At 35.4% G+C, this 16043-nt stretch overlaps 1 protein-coding gene across 8 annotated transcripts in view; it reads right to left on the bottom strand.

Moving 5' to 3' along the window:
- BCLAF1 (BCL2 associated transcription factor 1) overlaps nucleotides 1-16043 on the bottom strand; it is a 38386-nt gene that overhangs the window by 15346 nt on the left and 6997 nt on the right. For 4 of the 8 annotated variants that reach the window (XR_005010952.1, XR_005010953.1, XM_036769412.1 and 1 more), the window contains exons 2-6: nucleotides 14963-15067; nucleotides 6133-6258; nucleotides 4734-5648; nucleotides 2743-3408; nucleotides 2415-2584 (exon numbers count right to left, since the gene is read on the bottom strand). Coding sequence is in view for 6 of the 8 variants with exons in the window: in XM_036769412.1 (XP_036625307.1) it covers nucleotides 2415-2584; nucleotides 2743-3408; nucleotides 4734-5648; nucleotides 6133-6236 (1855 nt within the window). In the remaining 2 variants the exon portion in view is untranslated. The remainder of the gene's footprint in view (nucleotides 1-2414; nucleotides 2585-2742; nucleotides 3409-4733; nucleotides 5649-6132; nucleotides 6259-14962; nucleotides 15068-16043) is intronic. The other 4 variants (XM_036769416.1, XM_036769417.1, XM_036769413.1 and 1 more) reach the window with 2 other exon arrangements.

The following is a 16043-nucleotide window of genomic DNA, read 5'->3' as shown; positions in this document are numbered from 1 at the left end:
TACTTCCTATAAGCCAAACACAGTAATTGTAGGATTAAGTCAAGAATTTCTTTTCCCATTTCACTGGTGTACTCTTTCTTAAATAGAAGAAATAAAAGAACAGTAGTCTATGGGCAATTCTATACCTTGGCCCATATATAGTTTCAAGTCATTAATTGGAGGAAACAAAGAGAATATTCTGAATTAGTGCAATATTGAAATGACTACAAATGTTTTACTAAAACAAGCTATAATTTCTGCATTAAGAATTATGACAAATTATTATGTGTAGAAAATGTCTTTACACTGCCAGTTCTAACCGGAGGGGGAAAAAAAACACCCTTTTACTGATATATTTTTTTTAAAAACATCTGGCATCTTGGCAAACCTGACAGCATATTTGATAACTGATTTTTTCCTTGCTTTTCTTTAAACAATTTTTAAAAATCAGTAACAGTAACTTTCTTGTTTTTAAAGTCCAGCTCAACAAATGTGTTTTAAATGTAAACTAGAAAGACGCAAAAAGTCATGAACTATGAAATGTTACATATGAAGCAAGCTATCTGCTTAACAGGTCAACATACATCTGTGTCAACTTACCGCCCAATATCCAGCACATGTCTCATAACCAATCATTAAAACTTGAAACGGCCACTACAAGGGTAGTGCCTCAATCATAATTCCATGAAACCCAGGAATTTGAGCTAGCAACTCAGTTTTTATGCCATTTTTGCCAGGAAGACAGAAGATTCAACTTTGCCTGTTTTTGCATCTGTATCTTTCAACAGCTATTTTACTTTGAAACATGGATTTTGCCATTTCAAAACATATTCCAGGACCTAGTTACAATGAAAAAGAAAACATCACTGGGCATTTTCAGCTCTATATGAAGAAAGAGCTGTTCAGATCGGTTGCACAATACCAATAATGAAACATAACTACAGTTTAAAAAAAAGAAAAATAAAATGAAAAAGGAGAAAATTTACTAAAATCTGATCTCAGAATTCAGTATTTAATCCTGAAATATCGAGAAAGGCCAAAAAAGGAGAAAAAAGGAAGGGGAAAAAAAGAAACCAATAATTCTAATGTTTCACGTACATCAATAATTTGGCCACAAACTGGTTCTCAAACCTAGTTTACACTGCCAAAGGCTAAAATGTTTGCCTTTGGTTAGTTATTACAGTGATATAACTACATTTCAAGAGAAATTCAGTAGTCTATCCACCAGATGAAATTTGAATATTGGCACGTAATAAATTACGGATGGCAAATTTAGGCTAGTAGAGTTAGCAGAAGTCGAAAGATTCTTCAAAAAAAGAAAAAAGGGAGTTGGTTTCAATACTAACCAGCCAGGAAGTATTCTGGGGAAAAAAAATTTCAGTTAAGCTGCCAACAACTGATGCAGCTACCTAAAAAGTAATGCCCCAAAACTTCTGAACAGCTTTAAAACCTTTGAAAGTAACATTACATATTGATGAAAACATAGGAACTCCAAAATATTTAGAATCTTATGTTTCTTACATATAAAAACTGACAATTGCCTAATCTCCTTTTAGTTTATATCCTTTTAAATGGATTAGATTTTCCCCTTCTTAAGTATCATGACAATACATATATGAGTACTTTTTGGTTTATTCACTATTTCATAAAAGCTATAACCATAAAAATTAAGCAGCATAAAAACAAGGTAGTTAAAATCTAGCTTTTCACTTGGCTTCAAATGAACTATTCAAAACTGGGAAATTGAATTTATTAAAATTATTTAATTACAGTACTGTCTCCCTAGTACAGGAGTACTATACAATACAACAGCACAACAATGTAGTAGTTGTACAATATTGTACAATAATCTACGTTTACCTAGAACTTTCAAAATATTTATTTTAGATATATGAACAAAAAATGCTGCCAAATTTATATCATAAAACCTTGAGTACCACATAATCAAACAAAGTAAAGATATGCAGTAATGCATGCATATATTATAGGCAAGTAATGCAGGTGAAGAATGAAACTTTATCCTAATTAGCTCTCATATCTACCAACAATACCACTGAAACAAATGAGACAAAAATGATCTATGTTGTCTACTCAATGGATAAAACTAAGTTTACAATACGAAAGTTTTAAATTTCAAAATGCCTAATTAGGCAGGGCTCAAATATTTTATAAAGTTTCATTTTAATAAACAAATTTTGTCATTTTATCATAAAGTTTATTTCTAGGGATAGGTTTTCTTTGTTAACTTACCTAAAACTTAAGTCCCATTTTTATTAACTACTTCAGGGGTTTGACCTACAAAGCACTCTAAGATTACAAAAAAAATTCCCCCAAGACTTTAATGTTTAGTTTCAGTTAGTTCAGATTATGTTTCTGTTCATTTCTCCTAAAGTAATTTTTTATTTTCAGGTAACAATTATACAACCTAAACTTACCTTTAACATGATGAACCAAGGACACAATGTGCTGAATAAATGACTCTGAAGTGCTTTTGCTGGCCTGTGGCAACTTAATGTGGTCAAAGATGGACCGGAATTCTTGTTCCTTCTTGACAGAATGGACAAGTGTACTAGCAAGCAGCCTGTCTTTAGTCAAGGAAGCAGGTCTAGAGAATGTCAATAACAAAAACACACACACAAAAGAAAAAATACCATTGGTTTGAATATCACGGAGAGAAACATTATCAGGGAAAAAAACACAAGATTAACAATCGTTATTCACATATCCACAAGGTTTACTGAACACCTCTGTCACATCATTTACCTGTTGGAATCATCAAGAGGTACAGGTGCCATTTTGAGTTTGACTTCAGGGCGATGGGAATCACTGGCTATCATTTTGATCCTAAGTGGGCTCTCCTCTCTGAAGGTAGACTTTTCTCTCGCCTCCAGATTCTTGTGTAGAGGGGGACTGTAATCAAAGAGTTCTTTGAGCTTTTCAGACTTTACCTGCTCAGGTGACTGAGTTTCTTTCTTCACCATTATTTTCTCAGAACTTTTGTCGTCTTCCTTGTGCTTATCTTTTGTAGTGCTAGGCCTTTCCACTACATATCCAGTCTCTTTAAGTTTATAATTTTTTTCTTCTCTAAATCCGTCACTTTCTCTATTGCCCTTGAGTGAAACTTTAGATTTGTACTTGGTTCCTTCCTCCTCAGCATTCCGGTGAGATGCAGTAGCAAAATTTTTACCCTGATCTGCCAGGACAGACTTCCTGAACTGTCTATAATCCTCTGTCTCCTCTGTGTCATCCCCTTCTGAATCATTAAACTTTCGTTTTCCAGCCTCTTTATCACTGAAATAATCTAAAGCTTCCTGATCCTCCCATTCTCCCTCTGCCCTCCCTTTTTCTGTTCCTTTCTCCTTTGGGGCCTCTTTCTCCCTGGTATTACCCCTATCAAGCAGGTATACTCTAGACTCTTCATCTGTGTACCTGTAAATAGCAAAGAAGAGGATGGTAACTCTGGATTGCATTCACTGTCATTCACTTTTATAATTAACGTGTTGCCCAACATCACAGGATCAGCAACAAAAGGAATAAATCTCACACTGAAAAAGTTTCTATTTGACATTCTGCTTTTGCAAAGCATTAAGTGTATATAGGTGGCACTTCATAAAACTACTTTTAAAGGCTGTATGTAATTAAGTAATAAGATCCTAAAATTTAACAAAAGTAAAAATCTCCTCACAAGCTCTTCCTAATTAACGCCACAGTCCATAATTCTGTATGCCAAATTCAAGTTTCTACAGAGCTTCAGAAATAATTTCTACAACTCACAAAGCTAGTTTCTCAATTGCTAACTTAGAACTATTTCTTAGAAATGAAATGTTTGCATTAATTTACTTTTTGTTTAAAACCACCTTCCAAAAGAATCAGACTATTTCACTTAATTAGTCCTTAGCAAATTACTTTCAACACTAATAGTTTTATACAAGTTCAGTGAATAAACAGCAAAAATATGAATTATCATAACCTTCATTCCAACCACAAAATGCTTCCAAATTTACAAATATACTTTGCTCTAGGAAAAGACTCCTGGCATATTCATAAATAGGAATTTATCATAACCACTGAACAAACAAAATTGTGGTGACAATGTAAACAATATGCCTATTTGATTTGCTAACATTAAAAAAATGAAAAGCATTCCAATAAAAGTACATTTTCAGTAAGTTTCCTCAGCAAGTTTGTAAAACACTTGAAATTAAAAGCTATGTAACAAAATACATAGAACTCATATTTTAAGCTCTGTGTTAAAATATTGTGATTATGAAAATCAGTTGGAAAAATCAAACTTCTTATAATGCAGGCAGGCAGATTATACTAACAGAGAGGCTTACCCAGAGCAACATTTACATAATTCAACATTATTTAGGGTCAAAATGCCTGAAATTTACATAATTAACTTCTGTTGCCTAAAATTAAAACTTCAGAAATTAATCAACAATTCAACTTTCTAACCTTTCTTAGTTTTTCACATATAACTATGCCAGGAAGGTCTGAAAATAGAAGTCAAAAAGGAGTACAAATATGTTTATCCTCAGATTCAGCTCACTCTTCAATACTCCAAAAATTTAAAAAAAAAATTTGGGAGTATATTATGACAAAAAGTACAAAGTAAGGTTTTACCATGACCAGGCTAAAGTTAAAATACATGTAACCCTGATTCTCAAACTTATATAGCCAAACAGAATTTAAAAGATGAAATGAGTAACACTTTTTAAACAAGAATTTTCCATAATGTCATTCTCCCTTACCTTTTTAAAAACTTTCCAGTCTTTGCAGTATCCTGATCTCCACCATCAGGATAAAATGAAGAACGTATTCTAGTTTCTTCCCTTGGAACATTCGGTGGTGGGATTGTCTTTGCAGGGCTTCTTCGTGAAGGTATATGATGAATAGGACTATTCTGAGAGGGGCTGTAGCGACTAGAACCATTTCCAAGGGAACCAGATCCAGACCTCTCAGGACTATGCTGAATGGAATGTGAATGCTGAGAAGGAGTATTTTTTGCAGAATGGGCTGTGCTCAGCATGGGAGCATCTGAACAAGATGAACTCTGACTAGGTGGTGTAGCAATAGGAGAAGGGCTATGGGGTGATCTTGGGCTATTATCATATGCTGAAAGACCAGGCCAAATGTCACCGGATGCTGCTGATGATTTATTAAAATCATCAATGGGTTCAGAGGGGTCATGTTCAAATGTATCTTTCTGTTCATCCTGTGATTTGTTTTTCAAAGGGCTATCTTCTTGGGGAGCCCCTTCAGTTTTTTTGGTCTGCTTTTCAAGAGACCCTCGTCTTTTTGAAGAGACAGGTGATTTGCTATATGGGGAAGATGAGCGAGATGAAGATGACCTTGGAGACCTGGAAGATCTGTAAGACCGGCGAGATCGGCTTCTAGATCTCTGAGAAGACACGGACCTTCGTTTAGGACTCCTGGAACGTGAACGACCCCGTCTAGGGCTCCGTGAGTGTCTTCTATTCCAGACAGGTCTATAGCCACCTCGATGATATCTACCACCACCTCCTTGATAATACCCTCTACCCCTTCCTCTGTACCCATAAGGCCTTCTCATTCCTCTATTATTTCTGTAATCTCGACGATAATCTCTAGAATAAACACGATCTCTACTGCGAGACCGTGAATATGTCCTGGAACGGGACCTAGAACTAAAATTGAAAATAACAATTAATGTAATGTGAATGGAAAATACATCATTTTAGCATTCTGGATGTTTCTCATTAAATATAACAAAGATGGAATTAAAGTTAAAACAAACATTATCTTTTGTAAAAACAAAACTGGAAACATCAGCCTAATACTTTTTTCAAAATTTTCCTTCTGACTCTGTTCAATAAAACAATATTAAGAAAAATCTATTTTTAAAAAGTTAAACCTAGATAAAAAACTTATCACTGGTAAACAGGAAAGTCTAATTTCTACACAGTCAATGTTAAGAAAAGAAACTAAGAAGTTTAAGAAGAAATGAAGGTGTAATGAGTAAGACTTTAAAAAATAACGAAAAGAAGAAAACTCAATGTGAAAACTATGTTGTTTCTACCAAAGTATATGATCATGAATTGATAAAAATCTAAAAGCAATGAATTAAGACAAGAAATGGGGAACTAAAAAGATACAAATTGATGAATTCACCTGTATCTCTTCTTTCTAGAATGTGATCTGGACCTTGATCTGGAACTAGATTGTGATCTGGACTTTGACCTTGAAGAATGTGATCTAGAGTTGGAACGACCCATTTCTTCCAGTGGATTATTCCTACTGAAATGAAAGAGCAGTAAAGATTAAAAGATGTAATCTGTATAAATTCACAATACTGTCTTAAAGCATTCTGTAATAGATAAAAATAAAATGATAAAACGAGTAACTTTGTCTCTCAAAATGATTCAGCATTCGGTTTTTTCTTTTCAAAGAATTGAGTAAATTCAGAAGACAATAATTAAAATAAAATCCAATTTTTTCACCTGAAAAAGAAGCACTATAGGTAACAGGAAAAAGCAAAATCTCTAAGCTGTAGATACACCTATGTGTCTCAATCCAAAATAAACAATAGCTGCAGGAGCCAGAAACGGCAATTATATTAGACTGCAGCAACAAGTTATATGTACATGCCAATACGAATGCCTCAACTCTCCAGTTAAAAAGATAGATAACGTAAGAATTACATAGATAAGTAACCTGAAACAAACAATATGTGAGTGGCACAATGCCAGAGATCAAAAAATTAACCTACCAGACTACCAATTTTCATCAGGCAACTGTAATAAACTGCCTATTCCACAGACAAAAATGACTAGAATGGAGCTGGGAAGTTTCCAAGAAGAGTAATAGGAAAAACAATTCCTGATCAGCTGGAGTCCAATGCTCCAACAATGTCTAGTTTAATACTGAAATTCTATACTATATGATACTGGTAAGAAAAAAATTGAGAAGGAATAGAGACATAGCATTTGGTTAAGTCAATTCAAAAAAAGATAAGACATATAAAAAGAAACCTTGGATAGCTATCTTAATTTTTTCCCAAATGCTGCATAATTCAAAATTAAAATTTAAACTATGGGTTTCATACACCATTGGACAGTTAGTTCAAGAGGCATTAAGAGTTTGTTTGTACAGACTCTGTTGAGGGGCAGAGCCAAGATGGCAACTGGAAAGCAGGGACTTGCGTGAGCTCCCTGCGAGGTCCCTCCAAAAACCTATAAAAAATGGCTCTAAACAAATTCTAGAACTGCAGAACCCACAAAATAGCAGAGGGAAGCAGGGCTCCAGCCCAGGACAGCCTGGATGGTCACTGGATGAGGTCTATCACGTGCGGAGGGGAGCAGAGCCCAGCGCCAGCGGCATCAGGACCAACCGGACCAGGAGTCGGGCAGAGCCCGCCCTAGCGCCCTGAATCAGTGAGCTGTGGCAGTTACCAGACTTCTCAACCCACAAACACCAAAGACAACAGAGAAGGTTAGTGGGAAGAGTTTGCAGTTGGGCCACGGCCCTGGGGGCAGCAGGGGGAGGTGCAGCTACAGAACTAGAGCAGGCCCCAGGCCCACCTGGTGGGAGGAATTAAGTGGCGGATCACAGCAGGAGTGAAGAGCCTGCTGAAGATTTGTATCAGGTCAAGGTTGGCGGTTCTTGAGGAAGGAGGAGTGCTGGTGTGGCAGAGCTGACTGTATAGAAATAGCTCTGAAATTAACAGCGCATCCCCTCAAACTTGGAACAAAGTACTCTTTACTCTACAAGCAGTCATATCCTGCTAAAAAACTCAAGAGTCAAGTTAAGTTGGCTGTGAATATGGCCAGGCAGCGAAAACGCACTCAGATTCAGTCTCAGACTTTGGAATCTTTCTTTGGCAACAAAGAAGACCAAAACATACAGCAAGAAGTCAACAAAGTCAAAGAGCCTACATCAAAAGCCTCCAAGAAAAACAGGAACTGATCTCAGGCCATGGAAGAGCTCAAAAAGGAGTTGGAAAAGCAAGTTAGAGAAGTAGAGGAAAAATTGGGAAGAGAAATGAGAAGGATGCGAGAAAACCATGAAAAACAAGTCAATGACTTGCTAAAAGAGGACCAAAAAAACACTGAAGAAAATATTGAAGAAAACAACACCTTAAAAAATAGACTAACTCAAATGGCAAAAGAGCTCCAAAAAGCCAATGAGGAGAAGAATACCTTGAAAGGCAGAATTAGCCAAATGGAAAAAGAGGTCCAAAAGACCACTGAAGAAAATACTACCTTAAAAATTAGACTGGAGCAAGTGGAAGCTAGTGACTTTATGAGAAATCAAGATATTATCAAACAGAACCAAAGGAATGAAAAAATGGAAGACAATGTGAAATGTCTCATTGGAAAAACCACTGACCTGGAAAATAGATCCAGGAGAGATAAAAATTATTGGACTACCTGAAAGCCATGATCAAAAAAAGAGCCTAGATATCATCTTTCAAGAAATTATCAAGGAGAACTGCCCTGATATTCTAGAGCCACAGGGCAAAATAGAAATTGAAAGAATCCACAGATCGCCTCCTCAAAAAGATCCCAAAAAGAAAACTCCTAGGAATATTATTGTCAAATTCCAGAGCTCCCAGGTCAAGGAGAAAATACTGCAAGCAGCCAGAAAGAAACAATTTGAATATTGTGGGAAAACAAACAGGATAACACAGGATCTGGCAGCTTCCACATTAAGGGACCGAAGAGCTTGGAATATGATATTCCAGGTCAATGGAGCTAGGATTAAAACCAAGAATCATCTACCCAGCAAAATTGAGTATCATGCTCCAAGGCAAAATATGGACTTTCAAGAAAATAGAGGACTTTCAAGCTTTCTCAGTGAAAAGACCAGAGCTGAATAGAAAATTTGACTTTCAAACACAAGAATCAAGAGAAGCATGAAAAGGTAAACAAGAAAGAGAAATCATAAGGGACTTACTAAAGTTGAACTGTTTTGTTTACATTCCTATACGGAAAAATGATGTGTATGATTCATGAGACCTCAGTATCATAGTAACTGAAAGGAATATGCATATATGTATGTGTGTGCGTGTATATGTGTGTGTACGTATATACACATATGTGTGTCAATGTATGTATTTATGTAGGTGTGTATATACATATGTATGTATATGTATACATATGTATGTATATGTATATGTATACATATGTATACATGTATACGTATACATATATACACAGAGGGCACACAGTGAGTTGAATATGAAGGGATGATATCTAAAGAAATAAAATCAAATAAGAGCGGAATATATTGAGAGGGAGAAAGGGAGAGATAGAATGGGGTAAATTATCTTGCATAAAAGTGGCAAGAAAAAGTGGTTCTGTAGAAAGGGAAGAGGGAGCAGGTGAGGAGGAATGAGTAAATCTTGCTCGCATTGGATTTGACCTGAGGAGGGAATACCATACACACTCAATTGGGTATCTTACCCCACAGGAAAGAAGGAAGAAGATAAAAAAAAGGGACAATAGAAGGGAGGGCAGACAGGAGGAGGAGGCAATCAAAAACAAATACTTGCTAAAAGGGACAGGGTCAAGGGAGCAAATTCAATAAAGGGGGATGGGTTAGGAAGGAGCAAAACATAGTTAATCTTTCACAACATGAGTATTGTGGAAGGGATGATACACATGTGGCCTATGTTGAATTGCTTGCCTTCTTAGGGAGGGTGGGTGGGGAGGGAAGAGGGGAGAGAATTTGGAACTCAAAGTTTTAAAAACAGATGTTCAAAAACCAAAAAAAAAAAAAAAAAAAAGTTTTTGAATGCAACTAGGAAATAAGATACACAGGCAATGGGGTATAGAAATTTATCTTGCCCTACAAGAGAAGAAGAGAAAGGGGGATAGGAGGGGAAGTGGGGCGACAGAAGGGAGGGCTGACTGGGGAATGGGGCAACCAGAATATACGCCATCTTGGAGTGGGCAGGAGAGTAGAAACGGTGAGAAGATTCATAATTCAAACTATTGTGAAAATCAAAGCTGAAAACTAAATATATTAAATAAATTAAATTTAAAAAAAAAGAAAAAAAGTTTGTTTGTATTTCATTAACCATAAAGTCATGCACTAATTCACACATTTCAAAAATTTTCATACTCCCAGGCATTTCTTGCCACACTAAATTGTGCTTCTACAAGCTTCCATTTGATTACTTCTCTCTCAAATCCCTACGTTTCTTTTTAAAAGAGTTAACACTGAATTTATTCACTCTAGCATCTTCTTAATAAAGTCTATGCCTGGCAACCATATGAAACAAAAGCGCCAGCCATTTCCATGCCAAACAGTTCCAGCCCATGAAGCACTTAATCCAACTTAGCTGAAACAGGAAGGCACTTTGAGCGAGATACAGGACATAGCATGTGCCAGGCAAACCAAACCACTGCCACCACCTCTGACTGATAGAAATAATATTAAAGATACATTAACATTGTCTTTGTCTTGCCACTAGAGCCTATGGACAACAGGGCCAATTACATCCGACTTGAAGTTGAAATCTCTTACACGTACACACTGTTCCTCCCAACTAGAATGTGGTGAGTTCGTCAAAAACAGAAATGGTCTTGCTTTTCTATTTCTACTCCACTTAGCATGGTGCTTTGAAGACGTTAGGGTTTAAAATGGTTTGGAGGTTTTGTCTGTTTTTAATTCACTAGCCCCAAATACTTTTAAATGTGTACCTCATATCTAAATTTTGGGGTGGTAAAAGGCATTCCCAAAAAAATCACTGATATCTGCAGCTTTCTTCCATTAAAAAAAAACACACACACGGCTTAAACTTAGAAAAGGCTTAACTTTCAAATATATATTTTAAAAGAAAGACACTTTATTCCCTAAAAAAGGTAGATGAGATTTTATTCCATAAATCTCCTCAATCCTAAATGTGGGGGTTGGTGGGGAAGCAAATGAAAAGGCACATAGAGTTCCAAGTTTGGAGTTCAGAGAAATATGGCAGTGGGAAAAGTCATAAAAAGGCTCAGCTCTCCTTCAGCAAGCAGCTAGGTACACCAAAACAAATAATTTACAAATCCAAAGAGAAGAATCAGTAGGCTACCTCATTTGGCCCAAGACCGAACAAAATAAAGGAGAAGCTGAAAGCACTACAAGAGGTGTCTCACCAAGAAAGACAGCAAAAGTTTGGAGTGAACAGGCCAGAAGCCTGTGACAGCACCTCAAACAGGGATAGTAGACCACTGATCTCTAAGCTGCTCTGAGCACAGACACATAGAGATGGTGGAAACTAGTTGAGAGGAGCCTAACAAATCCAGATCAGGACCAAAGAGGGTCTAACTACCCTAACCTACAGTATGGCGATTGGTCCTGACTTAAAAAGTCATATAAGGATCAGAATCTGGCAATATAAGTAAACATCAAAAAAAAATTGTGGGATAAGAGACTTCCAAGAGGGTAAATCCAGGAAAAAAATAGAGCATCAAGAAAAAAAATTAAGTCTGTCCACAAAGACCACAAAACCATCCAGAAGGAATAAGTTTCTTTAAATGAAATTTTTGAAGAAAAGTAAGAGCTCTGGAGGAAGGAATTTGAAGAATAGGCTAAAAATGAAAGTGGAAAACCTTATCCAAGTCGTGAACAACCTAAAAATTGAAATAAAGAAAACAGAATTTGACGATATGTGAGAAAAGAAACGTAAAAAATTAAAAGATTGAAAAACTAAAGCAAATCTAAGGTATCTATCCAAAAAAGGGAATACATGTCAAAAAAAAGAATCTAAGAATAATGAAACTCTCTGAAACACACACACACACACACACACACACACACACTTCAAGAAAACAAATGAAAACTGCCAAGATTTACCAGAAACAGGGCAAAATAAAATCAGAAACAAACTGTTTTCTAAAGGAATCCTAAAAATAAAAACTCCCAAGAATAACACAGCTAAAATTCAAAAATCCCAGGTTAAAAAAAAAACACAAAAATTTTGTTCAAGCAACCAAACTAAGGATTCAAGTAGGGGCAGCTAGGTAGTACAGTGAATAAGAGCACCAGGCCTGGAGTCAGGAGGACCTGAGTTCAAAAGATGCCTCAGACACTTGACATTTACAAGCTGTGTGACCAATTGCCTTGCCCCACCCTCCAAAAAAAAAAACCCACAAAGATTTCAATTAGCAAAGAGCCATAGTAAGGATCACACAAGACTTGGCAGCAATAAAAAAAGCGATCCTACTAAATTCCTTGTATGATATAAAAATAGTCATGCTATCTAGACCAGGATAAGACAAAACAGAGAACACCATGGATCACTATCTCAAATAACTATACCAAAGACTAATCAAAAACAATTTATTAATGATTAAAAAAACAGAAAAGTAGATCAGTGGAACGCATTAGGAACAAATGCATACTGACTTAAAAAACCACAAATTAACATTATCTGTGTTGTACTATGAGGCGTCTCTGTGAGTAACACCTGTCTTACACAATACACCACAATAAGCTCCAAACCGATAAAAGATCTACATAATAAAAGGTCATTATCATAAACAAATCTGAGGAGGAGAGAAGAAAATATCTTTCCAATATATGAATGGTAGAAGAGTTCTCGACTAAGCAAGGAGTAAGGAGTATCACAAGAGATCAACTGGATCATTTTGACAACTTAAAATTCAAAAGCTTTTGCACAAATTTAAATCAATAAAATTAAATTTAGTACAGAAACCATTAACTAGGAAAAAATCTTTGCAGTATGTTTCTGATATCCAACATATTTTGGAGAAATGAATCCACTGCATAAAAACAAATGTCATGCCCAAGAGATAAAGGGACAAAGGACATGTACAAGCAGTCCTCAAAAGCTAGTTCGCAATAACAATATAAAAATATACTACAAATCACTAATAAAAGAAATAAATTAAAGGCACTCTGAGCACCCGCTTTACAACCATCAAATTGGCAAAGATGACAAAAAAGGAAAATGATAGTTCCTGGAAGGGATGTAGAACAAGCACATTTGGGCACTGCTGAGGGAGCTGTGAATTGGTCCAACCATTCTGGAAAACAAATTGGAACTACATCCCAAAATCACTAAATTGTACATACCCTATAAGCAAATGATACAACTCAATTATAAAATGCTGGCAATTATAGAGCTCTTTAAGGTTTGCAAAGCATTTTGCATGTTATCTCATCCAATCCTAACAATAACCCTGAAAAAGAGATGTGGTTATCTCCATCTTACAGATGAGAAAACTGAGGCTGAGCATAGTTAAGTAATTTGTCTATGTCTTCAGTGTCTGAAATAAGATTAAAATTCAAGTCTCCCTGACTCCATTATGCCATCTTGATGTTATATAACAAATGCAGTATTTGTAAAGAGCTTAACTCAGGCCTGGCACATAGGTGCTTAAAATTACTTTTCCTTTTCTAGCCCGCTATCTTCCCTATATATCTATATCTATATATCCCCGAGTCCATAGAGTAAAAAAGGGGAGAAAGAATCCATATGTACACCAAAACAGTCACAGTAGAATTTTTCTGTCATAGCAAATTAACTGGAAATAAAGGAAGTATCCAACAATCAGAGAACTGCTGAACCAATCATAGTATATGCAAAGTATGATGAGAGGAGTGGGGGATTCAGAGCAACCTGAAGGAAGATGAACTATCACAGAGGAAGGTGAGTGGGACACAGAAATTTTATTACTTCAGTATTGTAAAGAAAAATAGCTGGGAAAGACTTAAGAAATTTGATCAATGCAATAACCAGTAGTGACACCGGGGACCAGTGATAAAGCATACTTCCCACATCTTAACAGGGAGGTAATGAATTAGGAGATGCAGAATCAAACATTTTCAGACAAGGTTAATGTGTGAAACTTTTGCTTGACTATGCTAATCTGTTAGAAGGGAGTGAATTTTGGGGGGGATTTTGTAGAAAGGGGGTACAGATAACTTAGGGAAGAAAAAAGCACCAATAAAGCATTTAAAATGCTAAGATTTGAAGGAGGTTCAGGAGGACAACAGAGACAAGCTTTAGAACTAAAGTGCTGAATTGAGCGCGCGCACACACACACACACACACACACATACATATACACACATATATATTTTTAAATAAGCTGTAGGTAGAGATTCATGGTTTCTTATACAATCAATCCTCTTTCTGTTCTTTTGTATATGGAAATATTCATGTCAGTCATGTTTAGAATGACCAAAAAAAATTAACACTGAAAGGATGAAGTATTGCAACAATGTGAACTTAATTTAGAATAGAAAATAATTTAGTAGTCATTAGAAGTTACAATGTAAAATCCCATTATAATAAATTCAATAAGGCTACCAAATAGTAATGAGATTCAAAAATAATAAGCTATTCTTCCAGAAATTATACCCCTAAACAGTAAGACAATAATTCAGCCTTTTATATTTGTGAAACCCATCATTTTACTTGGCATTACCACACACTCCTTGGCCCTCTTCCTAGAAAGCTCTGACTTTCACCAAAAAAAATAAGAAAAAAAGGCAAAATAAAGATACGGTGTTCACATACATACATAACACATACATATGGTCCTCTTGCTAAAGCTGACTTTATATTTCTTCCTCTCTGCATAACTACAGATAGTTTAAGCCCCAATGTGGGGGAAAGGGAAAAGAATTCACACAGAACCCTAGGTGCTGTCAAGAGTTTTGCTTTAGGAAAGAAGATCAATAGCAGTGGTGTTTTACTTTTAAAATCTGCTTTTGTTTGTTTACAAAGAAGTTATACAACTAGAAAAAAATGATGAAAATGGAGGCTGAGACTTTTCGTTAGATGAAATTTTACAAGAATAAAAATTATAACTGAGATGAGCAATTATTTTCTTAAAATTCTACCTTTTAAAGTTGAATGCAATATGGTATATGCACTCCCGGAAAAAGATAAGATAAAATCAAATGTTTAAAAAGACAAATCTGTCAGACAAATTCCCAAACCATGACAAATGTGAAAATGAGAATACTCAATGACATTTACCTTGGGTTCTGATAAGTAACGAGTAGTCAAGTGATGTCGTTGAAACACTGTAAAATTCCTCCTGGAGACAATGTTCTCCAAAATTTAAAGTCTAAATCCCAATTCCTAACAATGAAAAAAAAAGTTTTGTTAATTGTAGGCATTACAGTGAGTATTGCATGTATAGAATATATGCTAAAATATCATCTGTTCAAGGAACTTACATCATAAAGTGAAGAATTACAAATTTTAACACTGAAGAACTTTAAAGACATGCCTAAGATCCCTCCAAGCTTAAAGAAATATTAGAATAAATTAAATAAAGCCCAAATACTAGGAATTTTTTCAACTGCATCAATATTTGTTCATTAATTAATACACATTGGAAACAGGACATGAGAAATATCTGATATTCTATTAAATAAAAGCCAGTTGTCTAGCTTTGCAAAAAACAATTTCAAAGAAGTTAAAGTAATACCATATCAGGATCAACATATACCACTTAATCTGGTGGTGTCCATGGCATGTAGTGTCCATATAGCAATACAGCTAATAAATTCTTATCTAAAATTTCAAACTATCATGAGATTTTATAATCTTCTACTTAAATTTTGCTAGCATACAACTGAGTATAAATATCATTTTCCTTCACAGAATTAGATAGAAATTATTTTAAGCTAATTTTTTTATCAAGAACAGTTTCAACAAGTTTATACTTTATGAATACAGGTCACATGAGATATCTACAGAAATTCATGCAAATAAAAGAATATGTGTTAAATGTCTCCTATTCTAATGGCATAAATCTTTGATTCTTAAAATGTCTCAAAATCAAGCAATATATATGTAAGTGCCTACTATGTGCCAGCCACTGTTCTAGGTGCTGGGGATACAAGTAGAAAAAATGAAACCATTCTTGCTTTCAAGGAGCTTACATTTCATTGAGGGAGACAACAGGTAGATATATAAATATATAAACAAGTAGTTGTCTAGTCATATACATGGGTAGTTAGGAGGGGATGGTATTAACAGTTTGCAGGGAGAAAGAGAAATTAAGAAAGAAAGGCTTCATATAGAATGTGTTGTCCTTGAAGGAAGTGAG

The sequence above is a fragment of the Trichosurus vulpecula genome, chromosome 7 (genome assembly GCF_011100635.1).
Source record: "Trichosurus vulpecula isolate mTriVul1 chromosome 7, mTriVul1.pri, whole genome shotgun sequence".
Lineage (NCBI taxonomy): Eukaryota > Metazoa > Chordata > Mammalia > Diprotodontia > Phalangeridae > Trichosurus > Trichosurus vulpecula.
The sequence above is the reverse complement of the archived record's forward strand: the minus strand, read 5'-3'. Positions and strand labels throughout refer to the sequence as shown.